The 18514-nt window shown below is 43.4% G+C and overlaps 1 protein-coding gene across 3 annotated transcripts; it reads right to left on the bottom strand.

Annotated features, from left to right (window-relative positions):
* Window positions 1-4947: 4947 nt before the first annotated feature.
* TAL2 (TAL bHLH transcription factor 2) lies at window positions 4948-17748 on the bottom strand. 3 transcript variants are annotated; one of them, XM_043565512.1, is made up of 2 exons: window positions 17484-17748; window positions 4948-5493 (listed from the first exon to the last, which is right to left on the bottom strand). In XM_043565512.1, the coding sequence occupies exon 2, from the start codon at window positions 5457-5459 to the stop codon at window positions 5142-5144; it is 318 nt and encodes a 105-aa protein (XP_043421447.1). In that variant the 5' UTR covers window positions 5460-5493; window positions 17484-17748; the 3' UTR covers window positions 4948-5141. The 3 variants fall into 3 exon arrangements, with proteins under 3 accessions (XP_043421447.1, XP_043421448.1, XP_043421446.1); XM_043565513.1 differs by lacking the exon at window positions 17484-17748 and adding an exon at window positions 11232-11302; XM_043565511.1 differs by lacking the exon at window positions 17484-17748 and adding an exon at window positions 10925-11225.
* Between the last annotated feature and the right edge of the window lie 766 nt (window positions 17749-18514).

The following is an 18514-nucleotide window of genomic DNA, read 5'->3' as shown; positions in this document are numbered from 1 at the left end:
GTCGGACGCTTAACTGACTGAGGCGCCCAGGTGCCCCTATAAATTTTTAAAATTTAAAAATAAAAATGAAGTAAGAATTCTGACGCAAAAAAAAAAAAAAAAAAAAAGTCTGTCCATGAAAAGCAGTAATTCTGAGTAAAAATGACTGAGGGTCAAATTCTAACTCTGCAGAGAAAACTGGAACAAGATAAGTAATTTCGTAAACTTCAGTTTCCTCAGCTGGGAAGTGAGAATGACACATGTAATTAATATAATGTTAACAATACAACATCGCTATGAAGACAGGTGAGCTGATACATTGGAAGCTCTTGGCACAGTGCCTGGAATATAGTAAGCACTCAGCAAGACTTAGCTCTTACTCTTATTATTATCATTTTATGTACTTTGTAAAATTCTGACATAGAGATCCATGTACATACTTCTTTGGCCATGATTCTGATTAATTCTTTGTGACAGGTTCCCAGAAGGATAATTACTTAGGTCCAAGTGTATGAACATATTGGATAATAATCCTGTTTTTTCAGATTTTTCCAGATAACACAATTCAACAGCTTGCTTTACTTGACTACCAGCAATTCGTGAGCTCTGGAAATTAAATTCTTAGAGTAAATTTATTTGGTAGATTACAAACCTAAATAAATTTATGTCTATTTTGTTAAAATCTAGTGCTCTTTAAGATCTCTTTGTGATAGGTCTTTGGCAAGAAAGAGAAGATAAAAGACAAAGTTTCCCTCTTTATGGGAAACGTAATGGCCACAGAAGTGACAGTGTTTTAGGAGACTGTGCTCCTGGCCTCCTGCAATCCCTTGAGTGCATTCATTCCTTGGTGTTCCTTTCTAACACCTGCCATTTTAAATCCCTTGCTTTGCATTGCCATTGGACTTTTAGATTCCCTCCTTATCTCTGACCTTTTTATTTAAGGATGTGACTTTTAACCAACCTTTGACCTGTGGGTCAGCAGTTAAGCTGTCCATTCTCCCGGACCCTTTTCATCTTTTGCCTTCTTAAGGACAAAGCCGGTTGTGCATAACTTACACATATTTCGGCCATCTCAAGCCATTCTTAGGTGGTGAAACTTCCTCAGGCAGGTGCTACAAGGGGTATATTGAATAGAAAAGATGAGAAACAAACATTGAAGAAGGGCATTAGACTTTGGGTTTCTCAGGAAAATTCAGTCTGATCAAGTTTCATTTCAATGTTGTCTTTTAGGGGAGGCTAGGGGAATATTCTTAACAGAGGCAGTCCTGATTACAGTTTTCTCATTTTGAAAGTGAAGTCTCTTGCAGGGCTGTTATGAGGAGTAAATATTAGAAACTATCCTTCTCCTCAAGATCTTAGCTTACTTGGGAAGGGGGACAGCATATACACAGATGTCTGTAACATTGACTAGAGGAAATAAGGGTCATGAAGCACAAAAGGGGAGTCTAAGAAAGGAGAGATCAGATTAAACGGTGGAAATCTAGGAGGACTTCATGTAAGAGATGGTGTTTACAAGGAGGCAGGCTTTGTGAAGGAGTGGTGTTTAAGATCAGTCATGAAGGATTTTAGTGAGTGGAATTTGGTGCGGGTGGAGGGACAAGTAGAACAAGAAAGAATGGGGGCTGCCAGGGTGGCTCAGCCGGTTAAGCGTCCAATTCTTGGTTTCAGCTCAGGTCATGATCTCATGGTTTCGTGAGTTCGAGCCCCACATCGGGGTCTGCACTGCAGAGTCTGTTTGGGGTTCTCTCTCTCCCTGTCTCTCTTCCCCTCCCCCACTCGTGCTGTCTCTATCTCTCTCAAAAAAATAAATAAACTTAAGAAAAAAGAACAAGAGAGAATGGGAACATTCATGTGTGCAAGTGGAGTCACAAGAGAAAAGTCAGAGGTATTAAGAAGTGGGACATGTTTGGGGACCATCAAGTGAAGTAGTTTCATTGGCATGTACAATATACTTAGGGGACTGTGGAAAGTACAAGGAAGGACCAGGTTGCAGAGTGCCTAGTTTACTGGGGTAAGGCATATGTCTCAGTCTGGTGGATGAGACACTGAAGGTTTGATAACTGGGGAGTGATCTGACCACAGCTGTGATTTGAGAAGGACAATGGGGGAGCTGTGTGAAAGGTGAAGTAAAGAGAGCCAGAAGGAGACAGAGAAAAAGAGAGAGAGCGAGAGCGAGAGCGAGAGAGAAAGACTAAGCAGGGGATGCTAGATTTTTTCTAGACTAAAAACAATGGTGCGGGGGGTGGGGGGTGGGGGGGTGTCAAAGCCAGAACAGTGGCTGTGAGGATGGAGAGAACAGGTCGATGTGCTTAGTAAATTTATTAAATTCTTTTTTTTAAAGAACAGTTTTTCTTAAATAATTTATTCGCAATAAATTAATAGTTAAATAGCAAATTCAATGGTTAAAAACTCATAAAACACATCAACAAAAAAATCTTTGGTTAATACATCTAATCACATTCTATAAAGCAAATAATTTAATTTGAATAAAAAGTTATATGAAGAAGATTACTGAACACTGTTGAAAAGAGATGAGCATAACAATAAGGTGCTTATCCATTTTCAATCCTAAAAAACGTAGTGGCTGAACAGGGTTGTAGAAAGGTCATACACAGGGCCAGGAAATCAGGCACTGTGTCCCAGCTTTCCAGTAATTGTCCATGGGATCTCTGGAAAGTCACCTCACAAGTCTCTGGACCTGTTTTGTCCCCTGTAAAATGAGTAAAGCTAGCCAATCTAACAATCTCTATAAATCAATGGCCCCGTTTATGCCTGGTTTCCAAAAGTTTCCAGTGGTATCCATAGCAGACTAAACATTTTTTCCAAGTAACAGAGTAGCATAGATGATATAATCTGTCTAAACTTTTTCTGTTGCGTTCAAATGATCCATAAAGAGATGTACCATCAGTGATCTGTAATGTGTTTTAACCATAAATTCTTACTACTGCAATCACCAAGCCTTGAGCCTAAGACAGCAAGGAAGACCACAGAGTAGTTTTTCAATTAGCATCTGGCCTCATGGATACCTTGCCAAACATTTTGATCCATGTGTACCTACAATTCCTTTTGACAGTCACTTTAATCCAGCATAACCTGATAGACCAAAATCTAAGCTTGCAACATAATTTAAGAGGTGAATTACACCAAGTAATATTTTAAGTGTTTATTCATTTTTCAATGGAATTTCCTGCAGAGTTTCTTTAAATCATTACCCCCCTCATATAGTTTAATGATAACTCAATCTCCTCATGACTTTTCAGGAGCACTCTCTTACATTTCAGTGAGAAGGCCTTCTGTACACACAGACATGGCCCCAACGGCAGAAAAGTGCACTCATTCTGAGAAGAGCAATAAAATCCTGCATTCAGGCAAAGAAGTCTTCTGTACTTTCCTCGGCAACATGTCACAATGAAGCTAATAAAAAAATATTGTCAAAATTGTTATTTTGATTTAATGCCAGATGAGAGAATAAGTAATGTTGTTCAGTTGACAACTGTCATCGCAGCTTTGAGATATACTATCAGTTGGTAATTTGACACATTTAAGCCCACATAACCTCATGAGAGAAAAATGCACATTCAGGGGAAATAGCCTAGTCTCTGTGCATATGTGTTTCCCTGTACTATTCTGGATCCATAGGGAAGTTTATGGAATGCAGTTGAAAGAAAGAACCTAGAAGGAAAACATATTGCTTCTGATAAATGCACTGGACTATGAGCGTGAGTGCTGGGTAGAGGTTAATAATATTATGACCTTGCTATTTGTGGGGAATGAGATTTGGAGGGAGCCTCATCTAGCTTTCTTCTGATCACCAAACTAAACCTTTTCAACCTCCCATAAATCAAATATCTTCTTTCTAGAGTAAGAGGAAATTTAAATCCCCCTATTGTGTGTACACTGGAAATCTGTAATCGCAAATCCAGCAATTTCCTACCTGTGGTTCAGAATGTTTTAAAACCAACGTACCGTCAAGAACTTTAGGGGAATAAAATGTCCCAGAGACAATCAAATGACATTATTTGTATTCTGGGCTCAGCTATGGGATTCATTTTTGAATCCGCCTTTGAATCCAATCATCAGGGTGGCACATGCTTATGTCAGATCCATGCCGTTTCATTGACTAGGGGGTCCCACCCCTCCCAGCATAAGATTGAGCTAACGCTCCACAGCAAGGAAGACAAATTACAAATTCATTAATTCACTAAAATCTGGTATTACATTCCTATTGTCTACCCTAGATCTTTTGTTTAAACTAAGCTCTCTGTTAAATGAGTTGTTAAACGGCAATGTTTGGATTTTCATAATTATGTTTGAATTTCACAGGTCTTAAATCAGCAGGAACTCAGGCTACATTAAAAGTTTTAACGCCTGACATGCGAAACTAAGGGGGCAGGTAACCTATTTCAGCTAACTATTTTTCATAAGAAAACTATGAACTCTAAATCACAAATTATCCAGTCCTTTCCACTCACAGATATAATCCACCATTTGGCTTTAGAGATAACACATATATAAATGGCTCAATGCGAGCAACACCTCACATTTCCATAGAGATAAAGGGTGCAGAGCTCTTCCACATGTATCTGCTGTGTTCCTATAAGCCTCACATGTCAGGAGGATCTCTTCTCCAGAGTTTCCCACAAGTCTCCAAGTTCGTTTCTGTGAGGGCGGTCTTCACATTCATCAACCTTATTTTGTTCACCCTCCATCAAACAGACTTCATTTCTCAAAACTAACTTTAAAATATGTTCTGAGGGAAGCATTTTTTATTCATCAGCCTGAGATCTGTTATGGAAAAACTTCTTCCTTGTAATTGAAAACATATTGAGTAAAACAGTGATTTTCCAACCTGTTTTTAACCGATGCTTTTCTTTTCCAAACATTATGCAGATCCTGGACAAATGAAATAGAGGCAGGCTGCTTCGCCTGAAGTGTCCCACCAACCCCCCCCCCCCCGCCCTGGGGGTGACAGACTCCAAAGCCACATTCCTCATGGCCTCTTTTTGGCTCCCTGCAGCTGGCCCCAAGCTACCTCCTATGAGGCTTAAATTCATGCCTCCCAAATTTATTCATCAAGTTGACTCTGGAACATGCAAAAGGCGGTCACTCAGCCAGTGGCTTCTGAGCAAGTGCCCCGCTGGGTGATGACAGCCAGAGCCCCACTATGCAATGTGGTGGCTTGGGTCAAGTGAAGGAACCTGGTAGTCACTGAGCAGAGTCCTGTCCGGCAGGTGGGATCCTTGGGGAAAGAGTCCCAGAATGTTTCCCTGAGCGGTCACTCCCGTTTGCTGCAGGGTTTGCTCCCCCAAGACCTTGACCAAGAAGTTGATATACCTCATTGCCAGGCGAAGGGTTTCATTTTTGCTCAGCTTTTTGTCCGGAGGGTGAGTGGGAATGAGCTTCCTCAGCTTGGCAAAGGCGCTGTTGACATTCTGCTGTCTCCACCGCTCCCTGCTATTTGTGAAGATCTTCCTGGTCATGTTCGAGTTCCTGAGACAGGAAAGAGAAAGGGACCTAAGGGCCAATACCTGATAAGAGGGCTATTGGGCATCACATGTCCTGCCAAGAATTTGGGATGTCAGTTCTTCTTGACCCGGGTTTTAGGAAATTCACTTCCTCATTTTTAGGTTTTTCTGAGTCTTCCTTTGGGTAAGGGAAGAAAATGTGGCAGAAGAAAGGACAGGGTAAGAACAATACCTTTCAGCCTTTTTCTCCCTAGCTGTTTCAAAGCCCCCGTTTACAAGGTCGTTTTACCCCAGAACCCTCACTACTGCTTTTATAACCAACTCTTCCTAATTGTCCAGAACCAGGCACAGTATAGGTTTAAGTACTTGTGCAAATAAAATCTATATTTAGCCAACAGGGAGTCAAATATGGATTCTCAAAAAGTAAAAGCCGTGATTCTAGATTCCACTAATAAGATAATTGTGGGAATGGAGATGATAGCACAGCTCTCCTCTTAGCTGGCAGACCTCACCTGGAGGGTTGGACCTCACTGTGCAAAAGCTAAAATATCCAGACTGGACCACATTTAGGGGAGTATGAACAGAGTGGTGAAGAGTCTTCAGACCCTCTTTTATGAAAAACACAGCGGGGATATTCTGCATGACAAGAAGAAAGGACAAAGAGAAAGTGAGGGTGACAATTTACCATGGATGCCGTAGAAGATGTTCGGGCCTCCACGAGCCGGCACTCAGGTGACCTTTCCAACTCCAGGACAGTTGATTATCACCATCTACTTCCAAATCTTACTTTGCCATTTTTAACTCTTAGAGGCATGGTCCCCTTTTTGCAGACAGCTTGGATTAACATGTGTGAATGGGAACACGGATGGCGCATCAACGAACAAACCTCTCCGTGATCTTGGCATGTGGCGGACTTTGAACACCACTGCTCTACTCTCCAAGTAGGAACACCCTCATCCCTATCTAAACTCTGCATGATAAAGAAGCAGAACGCTCCCCAGATCCCTGCAATCCTGGGGGAAGGTAGAGCAGGAGTTTAGCACAGGGGAAGAGCCACCCTTCCCTTCAGAGTGTGTGTGTTCTCATCACAGCACCAAACACCAACCAGCTGTGAGGCACTGCCTAAGTCACTTCACCAACCTGAGCCTCAGTTCCTTAGCTATCTACAATGGGTATAATTATACCATCCTCTCCTCATAGCTTGCTGTAAGGATTGAGGGGAATGTTGCATGTGACAGCATTCTGTGAATTATAAACTAAGGGAAACAAGAGCAAACAGAGCATTTGTTTTGTGCCAGGCACTCACGCTACATACATACGCAAGCAGTGTTGGTTGTAGTGACAGTACTATAGACACTGCTGGGATTGGCTGAGGGAGGCCAACATGTCCCAGGTGTCATTTCACTACACGTGTGCTGGCACGTCTGCCCTTCTGTAGGGACCAAATGATGGTCTCAGTTTATTAGAACAAGCCACGCTGTTACCATCGAGCCCGGACTCTATAGGGGTCAGTCGCCAATGGAAGCATCTGCATGGTGGTTAGAAACATAGGCTTTGGAGCCAGAACCCCGGTTTGGCTTTAGGTTCTGCTCCTCCTAGCTGTGTGACCCTGAGCAATCTACTTCAACTCTCTGTCCATCAAATGCCTCATAAGTAAAGGGTGACTCCAGGTACTACCTGTGAGGACAAATAAAATGATCCACGTAAACCACTTTAGCAAAATGGCACACAGGAAGTGCTCAATAAATGTTAAGTGATTACAGTTATTATCTCGACAAATAAAACAGGGGAAGGTAAATGTTCATTGTAATTTAGCGATTTTTTTTCCTAATAAAGAAGCTACAGTGTAATAGAAAAGGTCTGAGCCTGATTTACGTATTTGTTTGTTGTGCTCTGTAAGAGTATATGGACATACAGGTGTGTGTGTGGATGTAGAACATAATACTTAGAAGGATTCAGGCCAAACTGTTGACATGGTTCCTTGGGGGAGGGCAGGGGGTTGGGGGAAGACAGAAAAAGGAGATGAGTGGGGCGCATGAGTAGCTCAGTTGGTTAAGTGTCCAACTCTTAATTTCAGCTCAGGTCATGATCTCACAGTTGTTGAGTTCAATCCCCATATCCAGCCCTGCGTAGAGCCCCGAGTCTGGCTCTGCACTGAGCGTGGAGCCTGCTTGGGAGTCTCTCTCCCTCTCCCTCTGCACTTCCCTCCCTCCCCCGCTACCCCCTCCCCCATCTCAAAATAAATAAATAAACTTTAGAAAAAAAAAGATAGAAAAAGGAGATGGGTGTGTATTATTTGATACAGTTGGGTAACATTTTACATTTTTATAATAAGAAAAGATTCATATATTATTTGCTTCATAATAGGAAAAAACTAAGAAAGCTTATGGGCTTTAATGTAGAAAGACCTGGCTTTAAATCTCAGCTCTCCATTTCTTAGATATATGAGTCTGTGAAAATCAGTTAACTTCTTTAACTGATTTCTTCTCTGGAAAATGGAAATAAAGCCATCATCAGGGTTCTTGTGAGGATTAAATAATACATTATGTGATGCATACGAATACATAAATGAGACAGTATGTGCCTGCTACATAGGTGCCTAATAAATACAAGGATTCTCTTCCCTATGCAGATGGGAAGTGTCATTACTCCAAAGAATAGCATTTTTCAATTACCTGCATGCTCCCAGGACATTTCCCCAACCCTGTTTTTGTTGCCTTTCCTGTTTCTGCCTAGGTTGGAGACAGATTGCTGTGCTGAGAACCAGTGGTAAGGGGAAGCATGGCGGCCCAAGCTGACTGGCTGGCTTCAGGCTCCCTCCAGCAGCCACTCAGGTCTACTTCCTTTCTCTGTGGAGACACTCTTAGTAGGACCCATGATCCAATTACAATCATATGCGCTCCGAGCTTACGTATCAACACTTATTGACCCCATGTGCCGGACGCTTTGCTGGCTGCTGGATACCGAGGAAACCAATGCCTTGTGAATGGAGAGAGAAGGACAGGGGCTGTAGGGGCAGAGAAACAGCACCTACCCCAGGCATTCCAGGGGGATTCCCGACCGACCAAGGGGGTGTACAAGGTGATACCGAAGGCCTCTTTCTGCTCTGAAATGCCACAATGACCTGCCTATTGCTTTTTATTATCTAACTTACCTCATTTCTAAATAACCTAGTCTTTCACCTACAATGAAAATAGGAGTGTTGTCAGAACTGTAACCAACTAAAACTGAAATATGACAGTCTGAGCTTAAATCACGGGATTTTAAGATAGAAAACTATCCAGTTTTGCTCACACCGAGGCCGGCTGCTCTGCAGCCAGGACTGTGGGAGCAAAGTTACTTTCAAGCTTCTCTTGTCAAAAGAGGGTTTAGCTCACTCACTAAGTCAACTCTAGTCCCTTGGGGGAGCGGGGGGGGGGGGGGGGGGGGCAGGGGCCATCTTTTTCAAGCTGGGAAGAAAAAGATTAGGCAGGATAAACTAACTGGTGTTCTCTTCTAAGAGGGCTCAATCCTATTGTGCTAGAAGCAGACAGAGGAAATAAGGAGAGGAAAAGATAGGCTTCACAAATGTAGCCTGCCCTCCTGGAAGGCGCTTAATAATTCCTTGTTGATTTATCCTCAAGGGTGTTACTCTTCTCCACAGGGGGAAATTGAAATCAGCGATTTAACAAGCTGGAAAAATTCAAAGCAGCGGTCACTGGAAAATTACTAAAGTACTTATTAAATCAAAGGAAAATTGCATTTAGTGTTTTCCCAGTTGTAAGGACTGATTACTGCTAAGCTTGATTTCAGAATAATTTAAGAGCTTGAAAAATACACCAGATGCCACAGAAGCAGAAGACATCTGATAGATGTCAAAACAGAGGTAAAGCATGTTGTCCCAAGGTCACGCAGGGAATCAGTGGCACAGCCTGTGTCCCATGCCTCTGTATTTATGCATCTTGTCACCACTGACTCCTGATGCGTCAGGGTCCATAACCTTTTTTGTGCCATGGACTCTTTTGGCAGTCTGGGGAAGTCTAGGGAAGGACTCTACCCCAGAACAATAATTTTAAATACATAAGATAAAAAGCTTTTGGTTCCCTTCTCAAAATAATTATTTTAAATGCATGAATTGAAATACATGGACACATAAAAATGACCAATTATAATTAATACTTATTAAAATAATTTTAAAATGCAACGCAATAATAATGCACTTTCTTTTTTTAAACACATTAAATGATTTACTACCATAATTTCTACACGGTGATATGTAAACGATTTTTTCAAAAGATCTGCAACATCTGTGAGATGAAGGGATTTATGATTTTTGTTGGTGACGTTGTCACCAGTACTAATTTTTATCACCCATAAGTAAAGGAAATGCAAAATTTAGATTAAAGGTGACTGGAAATAAAGATGTAATTTTTTTCCCCGTCCAGATATATAGAACCCTGATTTCTATTCATATATCTCTGGGTGAGTGGGTGTCACGAACCTGGGGTTAAAAATGCCCGGGCAGGAGAAGTGTGATGGTAAATATAACAGGAACACAGGTGGGCACAAACTTCTATTATGGTGCCACCACTGAAGGTCACAGGTTACCAGGGAAAAGAATGATAATTATGCCCCCGCAGAAAGTGACCTATGCCCCCAATAGGGGTTGCTGCTTTTTTTGTGTGCCAATGGCGTCTGGACACAGAGCACCCCTGCCACAGGAAGGGGTGCAGCAAAGGGTCACAGCTAACATTCCTGCGGTGGCCTGTCCCAGACATTCAGACTCATATGGCTCTTTGTTCATAAGACTTTAAATTTCTCTTCCTGTCATTTGGTTTCTTCATTCATCTTTTTCTTGAAAACAAGTGAAAATAGTCTCCAGAAAGAGAGAGATGAAAGGTAGTTTATAGAGTTGGGTTAGGGTAAGGTACCTAACCTCCAACACTGGATATGGTTTTGCCTTTTGAAATTATTATAGAAGTAACACATGCTCATCCAAGAAAAAAAAACGAAAACGAAAACGAAGCGGTACACAAGTGCATACGGTAAACAAATACAAGGCTCTCTATCTATCTATTGAATTTTTTCTCCCAGCAGTAGCCAGTTTGGTGTGTGTATAAATGATATATATCCTTTATATACCAAGCATATGTCGTTTAAAAATCAGAACACACACTATTATGCAAGTTACTTTTCTCATTAGATAACCCCAAATGTTGATGTCCTAAATACATACATTTACCATGAATCACAGTCTTTGGGTGGGCACCCCGCGCTCTGGGAGAGTTCCACCCGCGCCTCACTGCCCCATGCACCTGCATCCCCTGCCCACCCCGCCCGACCTGCTGCCCTCGCCCACTTCACTTCCCGGCTTTCCCCCTTTTTCTCTTCTTAACCTTCGCTCCCCCTGGCCTGCGGAGCCCGGCCGTGTGAACAAGGCGTCCCGGAAAGCATCTGGTGCTCAAGTTTCACACCTGCCAGGTTCGGGGGAGTAAGCTCACCGGTACGCAGAAGCTACCCAAACGGCCCCAGGAGGTGCTCCGGGGTGTCTCCAGCATCCGTATCAAGGTGAAGCGGCCGGGCCAACACGCACTAGGGGACCGCTTTGCTCCCCCGGAGCCCCGCCACCACCCCTACCGCTCGGAAAGCCCCCAGGTCTCACTGAGTCGACTTGGTAGCCGCGGCCAAGTCGCCTCCACATCCCTGTCCTCCAGGGCGACCACGGCTCAGACCCGGCGCTGCGCGGGAGACCCGCTGACCCATGAGTCCGGCCCCGGCGGCACCCACGTACCGCAAGGATCGACGCACCTGCTCTCCAAGAGCCGGGAGACCGCGCCGTCGTTGTCGCGGTCGCTGGCCGTGTGCGCCCTCGCCTGGACGCCGCGCCTCCGCTGCTGCCTTTATAGGACCCGGGCCTTTGTCTCCAGGCCCCACGGGGCCCCTTCCTGCCCGGGTTTCCCGCCCGTCCCTCCCGGGTCCCCGCGCTCCCGCTTCCCAGGCCCACGATCCAGACCCGCTAGATCGGGTTTTCTGGGGGTGGGGGTCCGAAAACCGCGTTTTAACTAAGTATTCCAGGAGATGAGGACGCACTGCGAAGTACAGCAGTCACTGCACTGGGCAGACGCCTGGATTTATGCATCTCAGGTTCCACGGTGCCCAGCACAGAGCTCCGCTATTTCAGTGGCCTTCTAACCGGTCTTCTGTTTCTACGCTTTCTCTTTCCATCTACTATCCAACATCACTCAGAATGATCCTATGAAAACTCTTAGGTGGCTCTCCATTTCACTCAGAACTAACCTGAAGTCTTCACAATGGCCCCTAGGACACCCTTTACCTGACCTGTCTGTCCCTTCTCTCCCTGTGGCTTAGTCAACTGTAGTCCCTCTGACCTTTGTTGTTTCAGGAACACACCAAACACCCTCCTGCCTCAGGACCTTTGCATTGTTTTCTCTGCCAGAAACACTCTGCCTCCAAGTTATCCACATAGTTCCCCCTCACACATACCTCCTTTCATTCACTCGACAGTCGTCACTGAGCACCTACTAAGGTCCAGCACCTGTTCAGGTGCAGGGAGACAACCTCAAAAAAAACAGACACAAATCCCTGTCCTCAAGGAACTGACATTCTTCAGGTCTTTGGTCACATGTCACCTTCTCCTGAAGATCCTCTGGGCCCAATATCTAAAATTGCACCTTCTCACACACAGGGACTCTTCACCCTCCTGCCCCATTTATTCTCCTCTTTAGTGCTCATCTCCATTTAGTAATGCTTTACTTATTTATTCTGTCTCCTCCCAACCCCAGTGAATAGGCTTTCACCAAACATCGGTTGATTAACGAATGGGTAAGTAATGAATTTATACACATCACATTCTCTGAAGGACCCAGCATAGGATTTGGTACAATAAATTCACAGTGCAATTCAGCTTAGTGGATAAGAGTAAATGACTTTGGAGTTGTATTACTCAGATTGAAATCCCTGGTCCACCCCACTTACGTGACCTTGGCAAATTGTATTATTTCTCCCTGCCTCAGTTTCCTTATCTGTGAAATATGGTCAGTGATAGGATTGTGAGGGCAACTACTGGCTCCCTTTCCTAGGAGAGAATTATATAGCCCCACCCACTGCCATGTGACTGGCAGTGCTTCCCTGTAGGTGGTGGGAGAGGACTGCATGTCCAGGCTTGGCCACGTGATTTGCATGGGCCAATGGAATGTGAGCAGACCTGACAGCCACGGTGATGGAATGGGAGCTTTTTTTTTTTTTTTGAAATTTTTGTCAAATTGGTTTCCATAGACACCCAGTGCTCATACCAAAAGGTGCCCTCCTCAATACCCATCACCCACCCACCCCTCCCTCCCACTCCCCATCTACCCTCAGTTTGTGGAATGGGAGCTTTAAGAGCCATTCCTGGTTGGGCTCAGTCATGAGAAGGTTATGTTTGGGGTTGCTCTTTCAGCCTGGAAGCCATGGAGCAAACCCATAACCAACCACAACAGCCCCCATGTAACATGAGTGAAGAGTAAATCTTTGCTGTTGTAAGCCACTGAGAATTTGTGGTTGTTTGTCCCCCTCCTTAAAAAAAAAATCAGTTATTATTATAAATTTAAAAATCTGTTGCATGAATTGCTAGTTTCTCAGGAGGCAACAAGGTAAAGAAAACTCTACATCTGGCTTCAAGGGGTTCGCAGCCCTTGGGAGGGAGAGGCATGACAAAAATGACTAAATACAAGACATTCCTGAGTGCCAGAGGGTGCGAACTTGGAGCTGGGGAGGCAAAAGATTCTAGCTGGAGGATCAGAGACAGCTTGTGGGAGGGATGGCATCTAAACCAGCCCTGAGGCATAGGCTGCCTCTGACATTTGTGGGATCCAGGACAAGGGTACAGATGGAGACTCCTGACTCATTTTTTTTTCCCACTGCCCAGCTCTGTCCTGCTATGTGAAGGGCCTTGTGTATATGATGTGGATTCCCAGTGCACACGGACCCAAGAAAGAGCCCTGTGCAGGCTCTGAAATGGGCTCAGGGCCATTTGAGCAGAAATCCAGGGGTCCTGAATACCCAGAGTGTGATCTAGAATGTGGGAAATGGAGGTGCCTCCTTAGCACAGCAGGCAGTGCGTCAGTCTCACAGAATGTGGGAAATGGGCACCAGATGGGGACTGGAGGGCCAGTAGAGGGCCATCTAAAGCACAGACCCAAGGCAAGGGTCCCAGTTGCTTGGCTGGAAAGGTGGGAAAAGCTGTAGGAATTACACAGTAGGAGTGGTGGACAGGACAGTCCCTGTGATGCCAACTGGGAGCGATATGTTTAGATTTACAGGTTACAAAGCTCATTCTGGTGGCAGCACAAAGGGTGCATTGGAGGGTGAGTTGGGGAGAATTAATTGGTCAATTTGTGCACAAAAAGCACCTCTAAAAACACAACCTAATATTTCCAACAAACATTCCCAATTTGTCTTCTTTCTGACCTTCTGTCTTATGTACGTGGAAGGGGAATTGAGGCCTCCCAGGGCCCGTGCTTTTCTGCCACGCCTTGTTAGGTCACAATTCTCATAGACCACATGTTGTATTTTAAAGAATGAACCTACATTACCTTTCCTCTTAGCCAAAAACCTGTGAGGTAATGTATTTGCTTAATGGCGTGTTCTGTGGTTGTAAAAAAAAGAATTGTGGCAACTGGGTAGCATGATCAGAAATGTGTGATGCAAAATGAAACAATCAGCTATAGAGTGGGATCTGTGTACAACTGGACAAGGGCTGACAGAAAGGGGAAGATTACAGAGAAAGGGGCATAGCTGTGCTGGCACATGGGGACCAGGGTTGACATCTGTTCTCTTCTCCAAAATGTCTTACATGTTATTGTTGCTTTTATCATTTTTAAAACTGGGAAACAATTTTGGTGCACCGTTCCACTTAGCGGTGATTCTTCAGATGATGGGCCCTCTCCCATTCCAGTCTCCCAATGTGGAAAGTTAGGGGCTAGGTCCTGGTCCCCCAGGGGAAGGGGTTGGAGGAGAAATTTGCATAATCCGATTATTGAAGGATTAAGTTTGGGCAGCTAAACGCCTCTGTGTGCTCAAGCTAAAACCCTTACTATTCATGGCTCTCACTGCCCCCTGGAGAGACTGCACCTGCGGGCTCCTGGCGAGGGAAGGGCAGGTCGCTAGGAGAGCCTGGGCATTGTCAGGCTCTCTGCTTCTGCTGGCTTAATTGATCTGTCTGGATTAGCCTGTGAATACTGGACCTCTAGTCCTATATGCAGGGGGTGTCAGCTTCAGGAAAGACCAAACCTGGGGTTTTCAGAAGGGATTTCTGTCAGCCCAGGTTGTTGGGGGGCCAAGGTCATTTTGGCTGGAGGTCAAGCATCAGCTTTATCCAGTCTTAAACCTACTTTCCTCTCTCCTCATTCTTAGCTCCCTTCCCAATCCCCAATTCTGCATATCTAGGCCCCAGTCCAACCATCCATCTCTCCATTGATCCATCCACCTATCCACCCACCCATCCACCCATCCACCCATCCATGCATCCATCCATCCATCCATCCATCCATCCATCCCTTCTTCCATCCACCTATTATGTATGCACCCATCAATTTACTCATCACATGAATTAGCTGGTTCTTCATAGTTAATGAAGTTAATAGAATGAAGTTAATAGAATTCACTAGTAAATCCCTTTAGGTGGGTTTTGTTCCTTCAAGTGTTGTATCTCTTAAGTCAATTTTGGTACTTTGACATATAAACTTTGACATTTTAAAAATCATTAATAAAGTGTTATATATTCAATGATTTAAAAAAATATCTGTATTTGTGTTGCCTTTCTCATTCCTCATGTTATGTGCTCATGACTTCTTTCTCTACTTGATTAGCTTTGCAGAAGCTTATGCATTTTATTGTTCTTTTTGATAACTACCTCTGTGATACAATTAATGTCCACTCTATCTTTATTAAATCTGCTTTTCTCATTTGCTTACATTTATTTTGTTCTCTCTCCACCTCCCATTCTTAGATTGAGTGCTTATTTTATTAATTTTCAGGCTATGACTTTTCTTTTGATATACCTTTTGTGTCATCCTGTGTTTCCATTTATGCTATCGCTGTCATTAGTTTCTAACATCTGTTGTTTATTTTAATTTTTCTTTTTTAAAGAAAATCTTTAAAATTTTCTTTGTTGTTGTACTTTTGGTTAGCCATTTCCTATTAATTTTCAAATGTTATTGTGGTGTAGTCAAAGATATGCTCCATACATTTTTTGCTTTGGGATATTTATTGATAGCTTCTCTTTGGTAAAATAGATGATCAACTGTTACAAATAATCCATAAGCTGTAGAGGTATAGCTCTGTTTGGAAAATAAAATGTCTTTATACACATCCACTAAATCAGTCCTTTGCATTCTTCTGGGGAGTTTTGGTCTATTTTAATCTATTTGACAGGGTTATATGAAAATCTCCCTCTACTATTTCATGTTTGTTCCTCCCTTTCGGTTTGTCCAGGAGCATTTGCTTTAGATCTTTATATTTTAAGATACGGTGCATTTGACACATGAAGACTCATGAAGGTTTTATTGATTTAGAGAACTGTACCCCATATCGACGTGAAACGGCCCTCTTTGCCTTGCTTTTCGTCATGAATTTTATATTATTACATCCTACCCTGCATTCTCAAAATAAAACAGGTGCCCATTCTTTTACAGTGAATTTGTCACTGTGTGGGTGTGACTCTCGGCCACAGGTTTTATCTTTCCGTGAAACTTTATTTGGCAAATTGAAATTCCTTTGCCACCCTGTTAAAGGGGCACCCTCGCCATGATGAATTCTCCACGGCAAATCTCATTCTAGTTTACTTGCTTATTGGCTTGCCTGCTGTACACTAAGTGTCAAGAGGGCAAGGACTTAACTCTGTCACTCGCTAAACCCCACATGCTGTGTTCACTGCCCATGAAAGCTGCTTGATAAGACATTTGTTGAATGAATGCAAGACAGCGTTCATTCAGACTCACTTCTCCAAAATATAAAGACACCTGCCTCCAGCCTCCCCTGCTTTCTGTCAGAAGACACATAGCTTGTTGCTGTGAAATGAATGCTTCCCAGGCCACGGGAGAGGTTTTGGTGATTGTTTATTTTTTAAGAAGAGAAGAGTATTCTGGCTGCTGTATGCAGAGGGTGAGAAGAGATGTGGGGAGACTACCTAGCAGGCTGTGACAAGAGAGAGGGTTCTGGGTTGACCTGGGGGTAATACTGAGCACCAGTTAGGGGAGCCAGACGCCAAATCGTCTACCCCATTATTCAGCACGAAGTACTAGGTGTCATGCAAGGTATTACACCCAATTTTTTTCATTTATTGTGAGAAATTATATATTTTGATTATAAAGTTACATAATGAGTTATCATCCTTGACAAAACAAAATATTGCTCCCAAAGAAGTTAAATATGAAAAAGTGTGCCCAAAGAAGCAAGACTTCCCATGCAGCTGTTTTACTAGTGGTTCTCAGACAAACATCATTCCAGAGCCAGCAGAGGCTGTAAATTCTCATGGATGTTAATGTCACTGCATTCACAGGACCCATAGAGTCACTTAGAGGTTAGCTTATCTCCTCTGAGGCTTTTCCTGCCTCCTCTCCTCTAACCTCCTCCAAATGAAAAAGGAATAAAGCAAGTGGCTACAGAGAAAGCCAGGGCATCTGGAAGGAGAAATAAGCTGACACGGCCCACATCTCTATTGGAGCACTGGGAAGGATGCTGGATGGGTGAGAACTTTGGTCTTCTCTCACAAGGAAAGAGAGATCTGGCTGCTTTATCGTCATTTCTGGACTCTCCTGAGTCATTCCCTAGTCATGACAGAAAAGGAAAGATGCTAGAATCTGCAGACCAGAATCTCGGATGTATACTGGCTTTGTGGCCCTGGACATACTCACAGACAGGAACAATAAAGGAAAAAATTGATTTAGGAGGGAAAAAACCCTCTTACATTGGGGTTTTTTTTTTCCCCCTGCAGCATACAGCGACTTTAGCTGACCAAGGAAGGAAACAATATTACTCTGTAAACAAAGTTATCCTTACTTGGAAGGTGGCCACAGCCTGCCTCGTTGAGTTAGCAGACATCCTGCATTGAAGAAGCATCAAACATTGAATCTCAGGGATGGTCCTCAACTGGATCCAAATGTGAAGCCCTGTTTGAATAAAGAAGGAGAGGGGGTGTTGAATGATCCATCCACAATCAGATTTGCAAAGTTTCCTGCACTCTTGTAACACTATCTTTTGGATGCCTTTTCTCATTTCCTCTGTTTTCTCTGTTTGCTGTCTAATCCTGTGTCTTGTCTGGGATAAGTACAACGATAAGATTACTCGTCTGGATTGCAAGTAGAGGAATTTATTAATTGCTTTAGAGGCCCATACTGCTGTGTCACTTTCTCAATTAAACTGGCTACTTATTGAAGAAACAAAAACCTGAAATAATTGCAAAATAATTTTTTTTTCACCCTTCTGAGGCTATTTTCTAAACAAATAGGAATCACAAATACTCACCGATTTGCTGGGAATTAAGTGGGATATAGTACTAAGAAATACCAAGTGGGTAATAGCTAAGAGAAGGCCTTTGATCAGCTGCAGAGGCAGACTGACTGGTGTTTGAATCCTTGCTCTGACACTCGTTGCCAACCTGAGCAAGTTACTCAAAGTCTCCCAGCTTCAATTTTCTCAGCTACGAATTGGAAACATTCTCATGAAGCCGAGGCTTCATGGCTTACTGTGAAAATTCAGTGAGTGATTTGGAGTAAATGCTTCTTAAAAACGGTGATAACAGGCAACTAATAAAATCATAGTTGCTCAATAAATGTTTTCATTTTTATTACCAGGAAAAACTCTATTCTAAAACTAGATCGAGAGTCTGAACACATGCCTCTAATATCCTCCACGGGGCATTTTCCTGTTTTTCTTTCATTTGCCCAGCCCAGCCATCCTGGCTCCCACCTCCCTCCTTCCAATTGCTTTGGGTCCTGTGCTGCTAAGAAGCATTCATTTCCTTCCACTATTTGAATCAAACAGAGCCCAGAGCTGGATGAAGGAGATATCAAGGAGGGGAAAGAAGAGTC

The sequence above is a fragment of the Prionailurus bengalensis genome, chromosome D4, assembly GCF_016509475.1.
Source record: "Prionailurus bengalensis isolate Pbe53 chromosome D4, Fcat_Pben_1.1_paternal_pri, whole genome shotgun sequence".
Taxonomy (NCBI): domain Eukaryota; kingdom Metazoa; phylum Chordata; class Mammalia; order Carnivora; family Felidae; genus Prionailurus; species Prionailurus bengalensis.
The sequence above is the reverse complement of the archived record's forward strand: the minus strand, read 5'-3'. Positions and strand labels throughout refer to the sequence as shown.